This window comes from Stegastes partitus, unplaced genomic scaffold (genome assembly GCF_000690725.1).
Source record: "Stegastes partitus isolate 25-593 unplaced genomic scaffold, Stegastes_partitus-1.0.2 Scaffold848, whole genome shotgun sequence".
Taxonomy (NCBI): domain Eukaryota; kingdom Metazoa; phylum Chordata; class Actinopteri; family Pomacentridae; genus Stegastes; species Stegastes partitus.
The window spans coordinates 4,348-17,551 of NW_007578579.1; the positions used below are offsets into that span (position 1 = coordinate 4,348).

Sequence of the window (13,204 nt, forward strand, 5' to 3'; positions counted from 1 at the left end):
CACATTCACACCTACGGACAATTTAGAATCACCAATTAAGCTCAGCATGTTTTTGGACCTTGTTGGAGGAAGCTGGAGGACCTGGAGAGAACCCACGCTGCACGGGGAGAACATGCAAACTCCATAAAGATCCCAAGTGTCCTCACTGAGACGTGAACCGGCAACCTCCTAGCTGCAAGGCAACGGTGCTAACCACCAAGCCACCTTGCAGCCCCCGAAGTTTTTCCAATTTTTGTAAAATATATAATGAAAAGAATCAACTTTTTCTTAATATATGTGTCATACTGCACAGAAGACATGTTTAAGTTCTCTCTACTTCTAGCCACGGTTGCGCTGTTTTCATAGAGGTGCGGGACTTCATATTGCAATGACAAAAAAAAGAGCCCACAGTGAGTAAAAATGTTACAGGTGCAAAAAACAAATGGGGGTTCAGAGGGTTGATCAGGCAGAAGCTCAACCTTTCAAATTGTCAACAAAACCTTCCCAGATAACGAGCTTATCACCAGCTACCAGCATTTGCTAAAAATTTAAGTGAAACACATGGTTAAAAAGTTATTTTTCAGTACACCTGAAAGTAACTAGAAATGTATAAAGCAGACGCTGGAGCCCAAACTGCTGGTAGTGTCTTAACATATAAGCACCAGGGGAATACTGTTGCTGAAATCCAGCGGCAACAGCTCAAAGGAAATGCTGTGCTGACCAACCTGTGATTGCAATCCCACATGACAACAATATGTAATGCTTTTACCAGAAAGTACAGAACAAGAGAACTTACATAAAAACATGCACACACATTTGGGCTGAGTGACCTCTGCATCCAGCAAAGAGCATCGCTGTGCAGAGCAAAGATACAGGACTTTCCACTGCAGCATTCAATTACAACGGTGTGGTCCAGAATGCTAAAACAGCAGGCGATAATACAAAGGAGTCATGTAATGCAAAAAGATTGATGAGAACATACCTGTCTCTCCCCACAGAGTGTCATGACTATCAATTTGCACAGCATGGTCATTATTCAACGCCAGCAAGCCCCTCACAACCTGCCAAAAATAAACTGAGATTAATGACGTACCGCTTCAGCATAAGATATCAAATAAACCTTCCAGAGGTTACTGTATACAAAATGCAAATTTAAAGAAGAATAACGACAAAAAATGAGATACTTGGACCCAGGCAAATGATTATGAATTAATCACAGTAAAGCAGAGGACTTCTAGACCCTGACTCGCTATGTGGGGTTATATGAGTTGAGTCCAATCTGATTAATAGCTGAACTTTAACAGGGTCTCGTTCTACATGCAGGTTGACAGCTTAGCTTGGCCCAGTTCTGTTATTCGAAGCCAGGCCTCGCGATCCCATTCCAGCTAATGAGGAAGCCAAAATAAACCCCGACTCTACATCACACCTGGGCAGCTAAAGGCACTGCACTGCGATTGATCCCCGAATCCTGCAATCAGACGTGTGCTGCTAAAAAGCACCTTAGACTTGAAGTCATCGTCGAGAACACGATGTGCTCAGATTTTATCTGTAGTTCCCTCTGCTCTTCATAAACTGGAATATTTGTGGAGAAGGTTGTTGTGAAACGTCAATGTGGAATGGAATCTCTGCAATACACAAAATGTGTTTTGTATGTGTGGGTCAATAGACATCTTTTTCTTTCAAATACAAAAAAGGGACTTAAAAAAAACTCATCTAAGGTTGTTGTTGTTGTTGTTTTAATAAAATCCTCAGGTTCATTAATTGTTTTTATGAATGCAGCGGCTTTTAGGGTGTGCCAAGTAAAATATGTATATATGTGTGAGTGTGTGTGTGTGTGTGTGTATCCAACCTGTGTGTGTCCCATGCTTGAGGCTGCAATCAAAGCCTGCTGCAGAGCTTTGTTCTTCAGAGAGCAGTCCTGCTGCTGCCCCTCAGCACTCCATTCTAGCTCCAGCAGAAACTGAATAATCTCAGGGTGTCCTCGTAGTGCGGCATGGATCAGAGCACACTGGCCACTCTTATCTACATGGTCAACCTGGCAGGGATACAAGATTCTTGGGTTTAATGCACAGAAAACAGAAGTAAATGTGCTGCATCAGTACAGCAGATAGAAATCTATCTTGGCAAGCAGCCATGGCTGGAAATTTACTCTGTATGTTCACAAGGAAGATAGTTACAGCGATAGAGTTACAATAGCAAACTCCTCACCTTGGCCCCCCTCTTGCAGAGCAGCATGACTAGTCCCAGGTGTCCTGCAGCTGCTGAGAAGCACAGCGGGTTCATCCCATTTTCGGACACAACATCTACACTGGCGCCAAACTCGAGCAGCAACGAGGCAATTTCCTGATGACCAAGGTGACACTGGACGCAAAGCACCGGCGCGTTGTTCAGGACTTCTGTGCGGTAATTCACGTTTGCTCCTCCCAGCATCAACAGACGGCTTACCTGATTAAACAAATGGAAATGGAAACACAGACAGGTGGCGTTGGAACAGTTTTATGAAAGTATTACCATCTGTGCGCTTGTATTACCTGCACACAATTCTATTTTTTATTGCATTCAGAAGCTCTCTTATGTAAATGACTAAAATATTTCAGTTAATATTTCCTTTAAATGAATCAAACATGAATGTAATTGCCAAAATCATTTTCAACCGCATGAATCTTTATGCACTCAGGATTTCTCTTAAGATATTAAATCTTTGGCTGTTATGTCTCAAGGTTTTGTTGATGCTACCGTATATATATCACTGATTAATTTCAACAGCGGCAGAATTATCCGCCTGTAACTCACTTCATGGCTCATAGTGATGCTCGTTCTGCCTCAGGCGAGTCTTGAAATTTTTTTTCCCAAGCAAAGGTCACACACCAAATAAAGTGGTCACAATGTAGTGAATGCAATTACTACGTGTGTTATTCTCTCCCATGATGAGAAAATCAATAATAAACGCTCAGTCAAACAGAACCAAATGAGTATGCAACAACGAGTGATGAAATTGTGTGGTATTTGTTGGCTCCTCAGTAGAACAAATTAACAGTGAGGACAGAGCAAGGTCATTCTGTAAATGTCTCTTTGAGTGATTTTACACGTATACGCAATAACTCGCAAATAGACAACAAGTGATGGAGCCCCGCTGAAACAATAACGCTAATGGCAAAGAAAAACGGAGGATAATTTCGCTTCAAGGCAGAATACATCATTTTGACATGATAGCCTTTCCAGGAAAAAGCCAATGATTATGTCTCCTCAAAACACAACTAGAAGGTGGTTCATAGGCAGTTGTCTTATGTTGGAAGTTTAATAAGCTCTACTACTAAAATTAGCATTCGTCAAATTAGTGATATAAAAGGACCGCTGATAATTACAAAGCCTTCGTTGCATGGAGCTGCGGAAGCAACAAATTAACAGCGAGGGGTCAAAAGTGTAGCTGAATATCTCAACAAATAATGCAGCCAGATTAGAAATTATGTTTAGAGTTAAAAAGTTAATTTCGGTATGACTTTCTGTCCTTCATTTATCTTGCATTGACCTTTGAATTCGCAGTTCCGATTTTCTTCTTCCTGGTCCCCCACATGTCATCAGTTATCTACTTCCCAATTTCCTCTAAATGTTTTTAATTTTCCATGTTGCTTATATTAAAATGAAAATGTCTGAGCAATATCTGGTAGATAATTGGCTATTCATTGTGTGTAACAGGGGACTGACTACACCAGTCTGGAAAAAAGTCACTCACTTTATGTAAATGATATCAAGCAATAAGAAATGTTATGTAAATGCTATATGAACGCAAGGATACATATACAAAACTAATAAAACAGTGAGGGAACAACGAGAAGCCACGACCGACTATTTAAGTTGAAAATTGAAAAAGCAAGCCTTTGCATTTGAGAAGCTCGTACCAACAAATCCGCGGCGTTTCATGAATTATTTTACAATTTTATCGTCTAATCAGCTATTGGGCCAATTGCTTCACAACTATGTGACACACAAAAGCTGGAGGAGACACAGAGAACATCGCTACCTTGACGTTGGGTGTGTAGAGATTTCTAAGGGAGGCCAAGGCTGCAGAAAGGCCATCGGCACTGCAGCTAATCCACAAAGCCTGCAGCACGCTGGATGACACACCTGTTTTCTTACTCAGGCCCTGCACACACACAAATGCATATATGAATACACAAACACGCATAAATAACATCAGTGAACCTGAGCTGCGCAAGCTGTCAATGTTTCTCTCCACATCTCGTGGCTTATCTTCCGGTTACCCATTGTGACAGTGGGCAGCCAGAAGATAAGCTTTTACATAAGTACAAAGTGAACAACAGGAAATTCCTGCAAAGGGTGGATTTCAAATGAGGATTAATGTGTAGAGCGTGTAGGTTCCATAGATGTACCTTGAAGATGTGTGCTTTGAGGATGTGGTGTCCCAGCTCCATTGTCTGCTGACGATTTAGTTTCCCCTCTTGGCGGGACAACATAAAAGCCATGAGAGCATGGCCGGTCCTGGGTTAAAAACAACAGAACAGATACTCAGCTGTCAAGGCCACAAATGACTGTTCATTTACCTCATAAATCAAGAAAGTACTTAATTATTCTGGTGATGAAGAGCAGCTTGACATTGTCCTGGACAACTATTTCATTCTGTCCTCGTGTGAATAAGCTAAAAAATTGCTGGGCAATGCCCCACTGAAGGATGAAGACGAGTGTAAAACCCCTGGGTTCTCCTATCCTTCACTGTGGCACTCTGGCACTAATTAATGCAGAACTTCATTAAAAGCGCATGCATGATTGCAGATCACTTTGATCTGGTTAAAATTCTCTCCATTTGTGCCCAGGCACAAACAGAGAGGCACTGCAGCAAGCTTTTGTCTGCATGTGCATCTCCTGAGCCAGACTACGAGCCTTTGTTTTTTTAATGATGGAGTTGGAAGGCTGTGAATGACCAGAATATGAAGCTCAGCTCTGGTCCATTTACAGTCATCATTGTGTGAGCAGAGGTGAGCAACAGGGAGGGAATAAAGCAAGTCAAAGTGACATCATTCAACTTATTAAGTGTGAATGACTGAAATCTCTAATATATTTGCGGCTCCAGAATTACAATGAGGCAGCACTACTGATGCAGATAAACCTGTTTCAGAGGGCAAGAAGAGCACGACAGGACGCAATTATAGCTGGAATACACAAAAGATTCTTACAATAGCATGCATTATGTAAATGTTTAGACTAACATTTTCCAATAGTAAATTATTCATAGTTAAAAAACAAACAACTTGTTTCTTGAGGTCTGAGTCACACTGCATGTACTGTAAACACTATTAAGAGCACATGCTAATGGAATTATGATTTTTAATTTATACATTGATCTTTAAATCCAACCACACGTCATTATACATTTTTTAAGTAGACCGTTCACAGCGGCACAACGTAGTGTGTGTCAGTGACGTCTCTGTAAATTGTTCTGTAGCCGTAATAAATTGACAAGCAGCTATACAGTACATTAAGAACTGCATTACAAATAGAGGGTTGTTATGGTTGCAATAAATACCTGGAACATCTCAAACTCAATTCCCATCTCTGGCTCAGAAATGAGTCACGCTGTATTTATTGATTAGAGCATTCTACTTACCCTCAACACACACACACACTCATTTATGTTAGCATACTTTATATGCACAATAGCAGCCATGATTCAAACAGCACACACAGTTAAATTCAGAACTACGCTGAGATGTAAGAAGTTCATGCAATAAAAATCTAATTTGTTTGTACATTCTGCTGTGTCTATTGTTTTCACTAAAAGGGATAAATCTCAAGCATTTCTCCCAGCAACACTCCAAATTAAAGTTAGGACATTCTTTGGTAGCATTACTTTAACTACTGTCATGTTATTGTCATCAGTTCTTAATTTGCACTCTCCTGCAGATTGTTTGAAGTCTATTTGTGATGCATTGCAAGAATATTTTCTAAACACTGTAATAGAAGCCCACATTCCTGAAGGAGAGCTACTGAGTTATTGCATTTGCTTACAAAGCAGACGACTGACCTGGGGTCACAGAGGAAGTCCGTACTCTCTCCATCGGCTCTCCACACCAGCCACTCTCTGAAGGAGGGGTGGCAAAACATGCGTGTCTTGTCCCGCCGTTTGATGAGGAAGCACGAGAGCAGCTCCATGCGTTGTTGAAAGTCCTCCCATGGCAGCTCCCCTTGGATGAAGCCGGCGTTGATGGCCTGGAACAGCTGCTCATCAGTCAGAGGGTGCAGTGAAGCAAGTGCAACATTGAGGATGGGCAGTGAGCGCTCAAAGGCCGAATTGGTCATAAATTTCATGTTGCACTGTAACTGGTACAGTTCAGCCAGGGAAACGGGCACGACTTTGTAGCTCGCACTTTTGATCACCAGGTGGCCCCTCTCGAACAGATCCAGGGTGAGTTTGAGATACAGGTAGGAGCCCTGGCTGCGTGAGATCAGGTGGCTACTGAGCTTGCCAACGGTGAGAGGATCGGCCTTGCCATTTAGGCTTATATTGTTCATGATGTCTTTGCTGCCATTGATACGGTACTGGATGTATGCATTGAGGTCATTGCTTATCTCTTTGTTGTCGGAAAAGTCATCCAGGGAGATCTTCGAGAAGGGCAAAAGGCTGGTGATCTCCTATGGAAGAAAAGGTAAAGGTGGTCAGTGACATATAAAAACTTGAGCTGCTTAATTTCCTTCTTGTTGCAAAGCTGTCGACATTATTGGCAGAATGTACCTAAAAAAAAATCTGAAACCCAATAAGTAATATTTTACTTAGTTTCTGCAATACAAATTGTTTTCCTTAATACCACAGCAGACAAATAGAAGCATTATGGAGAAAAACATTCTTCACATCCTGAGCTTCTATTTAAAAAAGATATCTGCTTGTGTGTGTTTATTATCAGAGGAGCTTCTTTGAACAGTAGGGAACCGAGCACACTAAGCTATCAGGCCAAAGCAGACACTTGTTACTGTTGGAAATGTGGCTAAGAGGAAAACAGGACTGGGAAAGTGAGTATTAAGAGGCAGGGGATGGATGGGATGGTGGCTAGCAGGCAAGCGGAGGTCTGAGCCAGAGCTTACATTTCAATCTATGTCCTGGGGGTTGGAGAAATCAATGCACCTTAATCCTCCAATCCTCTGCCGGGCTGAGGCTACAGAAACATTGCCTCAGCGAGATAACACTTCTCTCTTCCTCATCATGACAAGCTACAGACACATTCAGACAAACATGTATCCGCACATGCACAGACTCAATGAAATGTGTGGATCATAATCCACAAGATGGGTGAAGTGCAAGTCACACCTCACAGATATGCCACATATTAGTCTGGCAGGCAAAGGCCAATGTTCTGAACCCTTTCTCCAAGGTGAGATCCTATTTGTTAGGTCAAGGAACAAAACAACATGACACTTCCATGCCACTTCTGTGGACTACTATGGTTTTGTGATTGCAAAAAGGAAGTATTCTCATGGCTTCATCTGTAAAAAGAGTATTATCTGTCTTCACAACTGCCATATGGATGATTTCTTCTTTTATGTATGCCTCAAGTTAGAAAGCCAATGTAATAGATAAGCTTTCACTGAGATCAAGATCTCTTTCGCAACAGACCTGAGAGCAAATTAGATGTACACAGATCACACATACGCACATAGCCGCACTAATTAAAACAATCACACATATTATTCGAAATATGAGCCAGTAAAGCCTTAAAGTCGAGGAATTAGTGTCCGTAACCTCAAGCTGTGCTGCAGCTTGTCCCTGCAGTAAGGTGGAAAGTGCAGCAAACCAGTCTTCCTCAGTTCTTAGAAGCTCAGAGAGCAAGACCTTATAAATGAAGACACTGTTGCCTTCTAGATACCAGCGATGCTCATCCAAGCTTTTCATATAATTTAGAGTGCTGAGTGCAATAGCTGTCTGCAGTAATGAATGTAACGGCACTGTGGCAGACAGCATCGGGTGATTTAAGTGTAGGAGCACCAGCATGAGCATTCAGGAATCCAATGTAAACAGTATGGTCGCTTGTGTACAGTTTTTTTCACAGAAATGTTTTCAACTAAGTGCGCTGAGTGCAGTCAACTAGTATATCCAACACAATCTTTCCACATCATAACTTGATCGTGATGAATTAATAAAAGTGTATAAGAGGTGAATATAAAATATCCCCGTTAGCTTATATTGATTTACCACACTGACAGATCTCGCCATGAACTGAATTAGAAATGGCTCACAGTTGCAGGATCAAAACAAACAGACTAAACTTGCTTTATAGTGCAGTGCATACTGATGGACAGTACTCAAGGCCTGGCTTCTGCCTCAGCATTAATAACATAAATTCTGGACGTCACTCAGCAACAACATTATTATCCCAGGCTCAGCGCTTCATCCCAGCAAAGAAAATCAGTTGTCGTGTGGCTCATCAGGCATGTCAAAGCCTCAGCCAGCGTGAGTTCAACACAGGCCCAGAACATCTCTGTAACTGGGCAACCCTGTGTCACCAAGCTGGCCAGCTCAAAGTGATTGACTGCTCATTCCTGCCATGCAGTCTTGATTCCTGGGTCACTGCGTGTCAATTCTTTCTTGAATGTTCCTGGATATGCTCGACTCTGTAGCGAGTAGAATATGACAAGCAGGAGCAGCTCAGGAAAAAACCTTTTCAACTTTCACACTTGTCAAAATTTACAGCAGCTGATGTCAGTTAGTGAACATCTGGAAAAAGTGGCAGCAGATCCAACTCGAGCTCTGCTACAATTTCCAACTGGATTTTGAAATTAAGCTTAACTACTCCAAGACCTGATTATAACTCTGCCTTAACACAAGTAGCTTGGGTTTTTTTGTGTTTAACAGATGGTGAATATTCAGAAATTTCCCAGAAAATGTGTATCTGGCAAGATTACAAAAGTTTTTTAGTAATGATTTCTTCCTTACCAGCAAGTTTACCCGGACAGTGACCACCAGTTTGAGCCAGGAGGGGAACTTGGTAATGATCTTAGTGATGAAGGAAGCGATGGTGTCTCCGTAGTCAGGCTTATGGAACTCTGCTTCATTCAGCCCATCTATCAAGATAATGTGGTCCTCCTCTGGAATTCTCCGCTCTGCAAACACACAGATAAAAACCACCAACGATAAGACAACGTGCAGTGAGGTACAACTCACAGCAGTATTACTTCAACCAAAATACTCTGTGGTGAGAGTGCAGAGAAGACTTTTTTCACTGCAGTAACTAAACCTGACTCTCTGAAACATGTGGTGGGAGTGAATGGTAAGGGACGTTGCCTAGATTCATCAGTTACAGAGCTACTGCTCCCCTTCACTCCCCAATGAAATGTCAAGCTACATTTGCTCTGTAAAAAAAACTGTTAATACTTTCAGTGGCAGCTGGTTGGGGTCCTCTGTGAAATTAAGCAAAAATAAAAATGGTACTGGTATTTGGCAAGCATGGAAGTCCTGTTTGGCATTCCTGTAACGTTGACAAACTTGAGTGTCCTTTTTGTCCACAGAAACTTGGCATTCAGTCCCTTGCTTGAGGACACATAAACATGAATCAACACTTCCAGAACTGGAGGAGAGTACTTAGAAAGAGGACAGTGCAGAGAGGTGTGGTATGTGAGAGAAGCAGAGATCAAAACTGCCAACTTCTAAGCCTGTTCTCTGATCGGATTATCAAATCTGTACCAACTGAGGCATCAATATCACATCCTGTGAAGGTTATCTATGTAACAATATTCATGTTTCCAGGGAGATTTTCCACCTGCAGGGTTTTCAGAGGCCTTCAAAACTACCAACTAGAACTTACTAACGAGTACAGTTTATGTTCTCTGGAGTAGTATGCAGCTGGGACAGAATAGAACAGTAAGTGAGCCATTTGGGACGCAACCAAAGAAGTCTACACAAATGAAATACTGGAATATAAAACTACAGTGTGTTACCTTTACGAAGGTTGGCTAATGGCTCCAGGACTCCCCTCCGGAAAGCAGCCATAGGGTCCTGGACACAGGAGCGCAGACTGAGCATGCTCTGGAGGTGGGGTTCTTTCAGCAGCAGCTCTCGGTATGCACTGAGTTGATGTGCTCTGCACAGCAGGGCTGCGATACTATGTACAAACTCTGGTACCAAGCAAGTGTATGTGTTGTCTGCCTGGCAATAATGATACGCCACCACCTGGAACACAAAGGGGAAAGGAGAAAACAGGTGAAGGCAGGGTTTTTGAGAATACAGAAAAATCAGAAACATGTTAAAAGTTATAAATTTAAAGTGTAAGTCAATTTTTGATTTGACAAATAATAAATATGCAAAGCTGGGAAGATTTAAAAGCTCTGAAGCAATTTGCACATGTCAACAACTCTGGTGACTAAAAGACAAATATGATGAAATGACTTTTTCATACTTTTCAAAAATATACATAGCCTCCAAAAAGCCCCATAAAATCTCTTAAGCTTAGTTAAGAACGTGACTCTATCCACCGTAGTCCACACAGAAGGGATGACAGAGTAACTGGGCAATGGCTGACCACCTCAGATAAACTCTTTAAATTGGAGCCAGTAGATCCCGGGTGGAGTTCTAAAAGAAGAACCTTCTGTGTCTGAGCAGGTTGCTGCAGTGTTCCAAAGAGGTCTGATTTAATAGGAAAGAGAAGGGACAGAGGTGGGGAAGAAGGGAAGAGAAAGGCCCTTGGGATGTATGACTCTGTACTAATTACAGTCCAACCTGGAGGAGCTGACACACTTCCAGGGGCAGCAGGAGGAGGAGCAGGTGACCTGTTCCTCCGCTGGCTCTACCTCTGCTGCTGCTGCTGCTGCTGCCTATTACTCCATCAACAATGATGACCAGCTTCTGGTAAAGTTACTAAAGCCTTAAGGTATCAAGCTTTTTTAAAAGAAAATTCAAGTGCGCTGTGAATTTCTACCAAATCATATCCCTCAGTTCTGAATGTGTATCTATATTTCCTTCTTTCGCAAAAGACAAAATGAGTATAATCGATATGTACTAATAAATCCAACATAAGGGTTGGTCCAGGATGAAAGAGGAAGATAAGAGAGGACCTTAAGATTTACAAAAGCAAACACACAAGAACAACTCAGTCCCCATTACGTTCCCAGTTCCCAGCATCTTCTTCTTTTGCTGTCAACAACGTTAGAGGTCTGGAAGTAGTTTAGGGAGGGAAAATATGTGGTAGTCAGTCTCCGAGAGAACAGAAACTAAATGAAACCAAATGAATAACACAACTCCTCCGATATCCTTTCTAAAACTGTCAAATGTTATACCGCACTGGGCTATTTGGTGCACACCTACATTAATAGTGTTGTCCACAAGGAAAAAGACCGGCGGTTTATCTCAACAGAAGCAAATGTCTGTCAAGTGTCAGACTGTGGAAAACCCTTCTATTAGATCAGAGCATTCGTTACACAAATTGGCTGTTTTATCTGAAAGATGTCACAATAAAGCAACAGGAGGAAGTTGGTAAACTATGGCCAGCAAATACAAAAAATTTAAAGCAACTTGGTGTTTGTAACTCTTGATTGGCATCGATAACATATTATAGCACACAAGTCATGGAGTCAACTGCCTCATCGAAGAGCAACATGAATTTCACCACATGATGCAACATTGTGCAGTGAGCCTGCAGTAGTTAATCTACAGGCATAACAACAAATGTATGCTGAGAAACAATGCCTCAAGTGTGTCTCTGTGTGATGGAGGCAAGATAGAAAACTTGTGATACACCATAAAACGTAATAGCCTCTGTGCCTCTGTTATGAGAGCACTTTTAAATCAATGATTAAAAAGAACTGGCAGAATTTGACAGAAGCTGCTCAGTGTTGCATCAGTGTTCACACATCACAGGAACAGAGGCCCTGTGAGAGCGCCTATTGGAAACACTTTACACAATAATTGGCTCAAGAGATATTGCTCGGGTTTTACAGACATTTAGATGAACCTCGGCGCGTGAAGTTGGCTATCTGGTGCATGAATCGTCCCGCGGGCGAGAGGCAGGCTGTGCAGTAGTGCGCTCATGCACCATGTCGCTGCTTAGGAGGCATCCCTGACAGGGTAAGTGTGTTAAACCCTGAAGGCGTTACGAGCACAACAAGTAACAATAATATAAGGACACAGCAGAGTAATGGCAGATGTCCAGTCCAGTGAAAGGGTGCTATTAAAAAGCTGTCACCCATCAAAGGAGCTTACTACCTGCAGTCACAAAGCCATTCAAATCAGGGGAGTGTCACTGAGAACAGAGCCGGGAAACATAGCTAAAAAATAACTCAATAAAATGTTTCCTTTCAGTTGATTTTGGTCATTATTGATTATTTTTAATTACCATTTTTAAAAAACAAGGAGAAAATGGATTGTTTAGAATTGATCCTCTCTACGTTTTATGAAGCATGTTAGCCTATTTACTAAAGTAATGCATTTAATGCTAGCACAAGAATGATAAATAAAAGCAAACAAGACTAAATGAAACATAAAACAAGCTTTCATGGTGGTTTGCATCGTTCAGGTAAAACTATCGAACATTCTATGAAACTGTTTTCTTATTGCTTTTGATTAGCTGTCTGCTGCCGGACAGATCGCTACTGTTTTATAACCCAGGCCAATTTAAAAATCACAAATCTCTCTCTAAAAAAAAAAAAAAAAACAGTACTCCCCAGTATTCCTTGTAAAAACTGTCAGCAGCCACAGCAATGCCAAAGTTATTAAATGCAAGTTTCAATCAACTGTGAATATTTCTAAAATGCACTGAATATGCAGGTATTGCATGTCTGAACACTCAGCGGTGTTATTTTTTATAAACAGCACACAGAAACAGGTGTAGCCAAGAGTCAGAAACAGGACCGAGGACCACAATAGAACTTTCTGCAGACGTAGAGCTAATAGTTATAAAACTAAAAGACACCTACAAGCAGCAATACCATGAACATAGTCAAAATACGGGAAGAAGACAATTTTTTTAAAACTTGTACAGTGAGGATTTATCTGCCCACAGGATATTTTTGTTATGGAAAGATGTGCAGAAACATGATCCCTGCCAGGTATGCCTGTTTATGTCTTTGCTGCCAAGCCTAAAGCAGACAAGTGGTGTACAATACTGATGAGAGTGTAGCAGACTAAAATGCAGAAACATTCAAACTTTTCCCTTGCTACTATACATAAAATAAACTGAAAGAGACTTTTTGACATCTACACTTTCTTTCCAAGAGATGAGATGATCCA

At 41.5% G+C, this 13,204-nt stretch overlaps 1 protein-coding gene across 2 annotated transcripts in view; it reads right to left on the bottom strand.

The window, feature by feature from the left end:
- Positions 1–550: 550 nt before the first annotated feature.
- LOC103365508 (protein TANC1) overlaps positions 551–13,204 on the bottom strand; it is a 93,059-nt gene continuing 80,405 nt past the window's right edge. For both annotated transcript variants that reach the window (XM_008292960.1, XM_008292961.1), the window contains 8 exons: positions 9,922–10,153; positions 8,921–9,087; positions 6,020–6,627; positions 4,371–4,479; positions 4,001–4,123; positions 2,188–2,424; positions 1,829–2,014; positions 551–1,040 (listed from right to left, as the gene is read on the bottom strand). In XM_008292960.1, the coding sequence (XP_008291182.1) occupies positions 900–1,040; positions 1,829–2,014; positions 2,188–2,424; positions 4,001–4,123; positions 4,371–4,479; positions 6,020–6,627; positions 8,921–9,087; positions 9,922–10,153 (1,803 nt within the window). In that variant the 3' untranslated portion in view covers positions 551–899. The remainder of the gene's footprint in view (positions 1,041–1,828; positions 2,015–2,187; positions 2,425–4,000; positions 4,124–4,370; positions 4,480–6,019; positions 6,628–8,920; positions 9,088–9,921; positions 10,154–13,204) is intronic.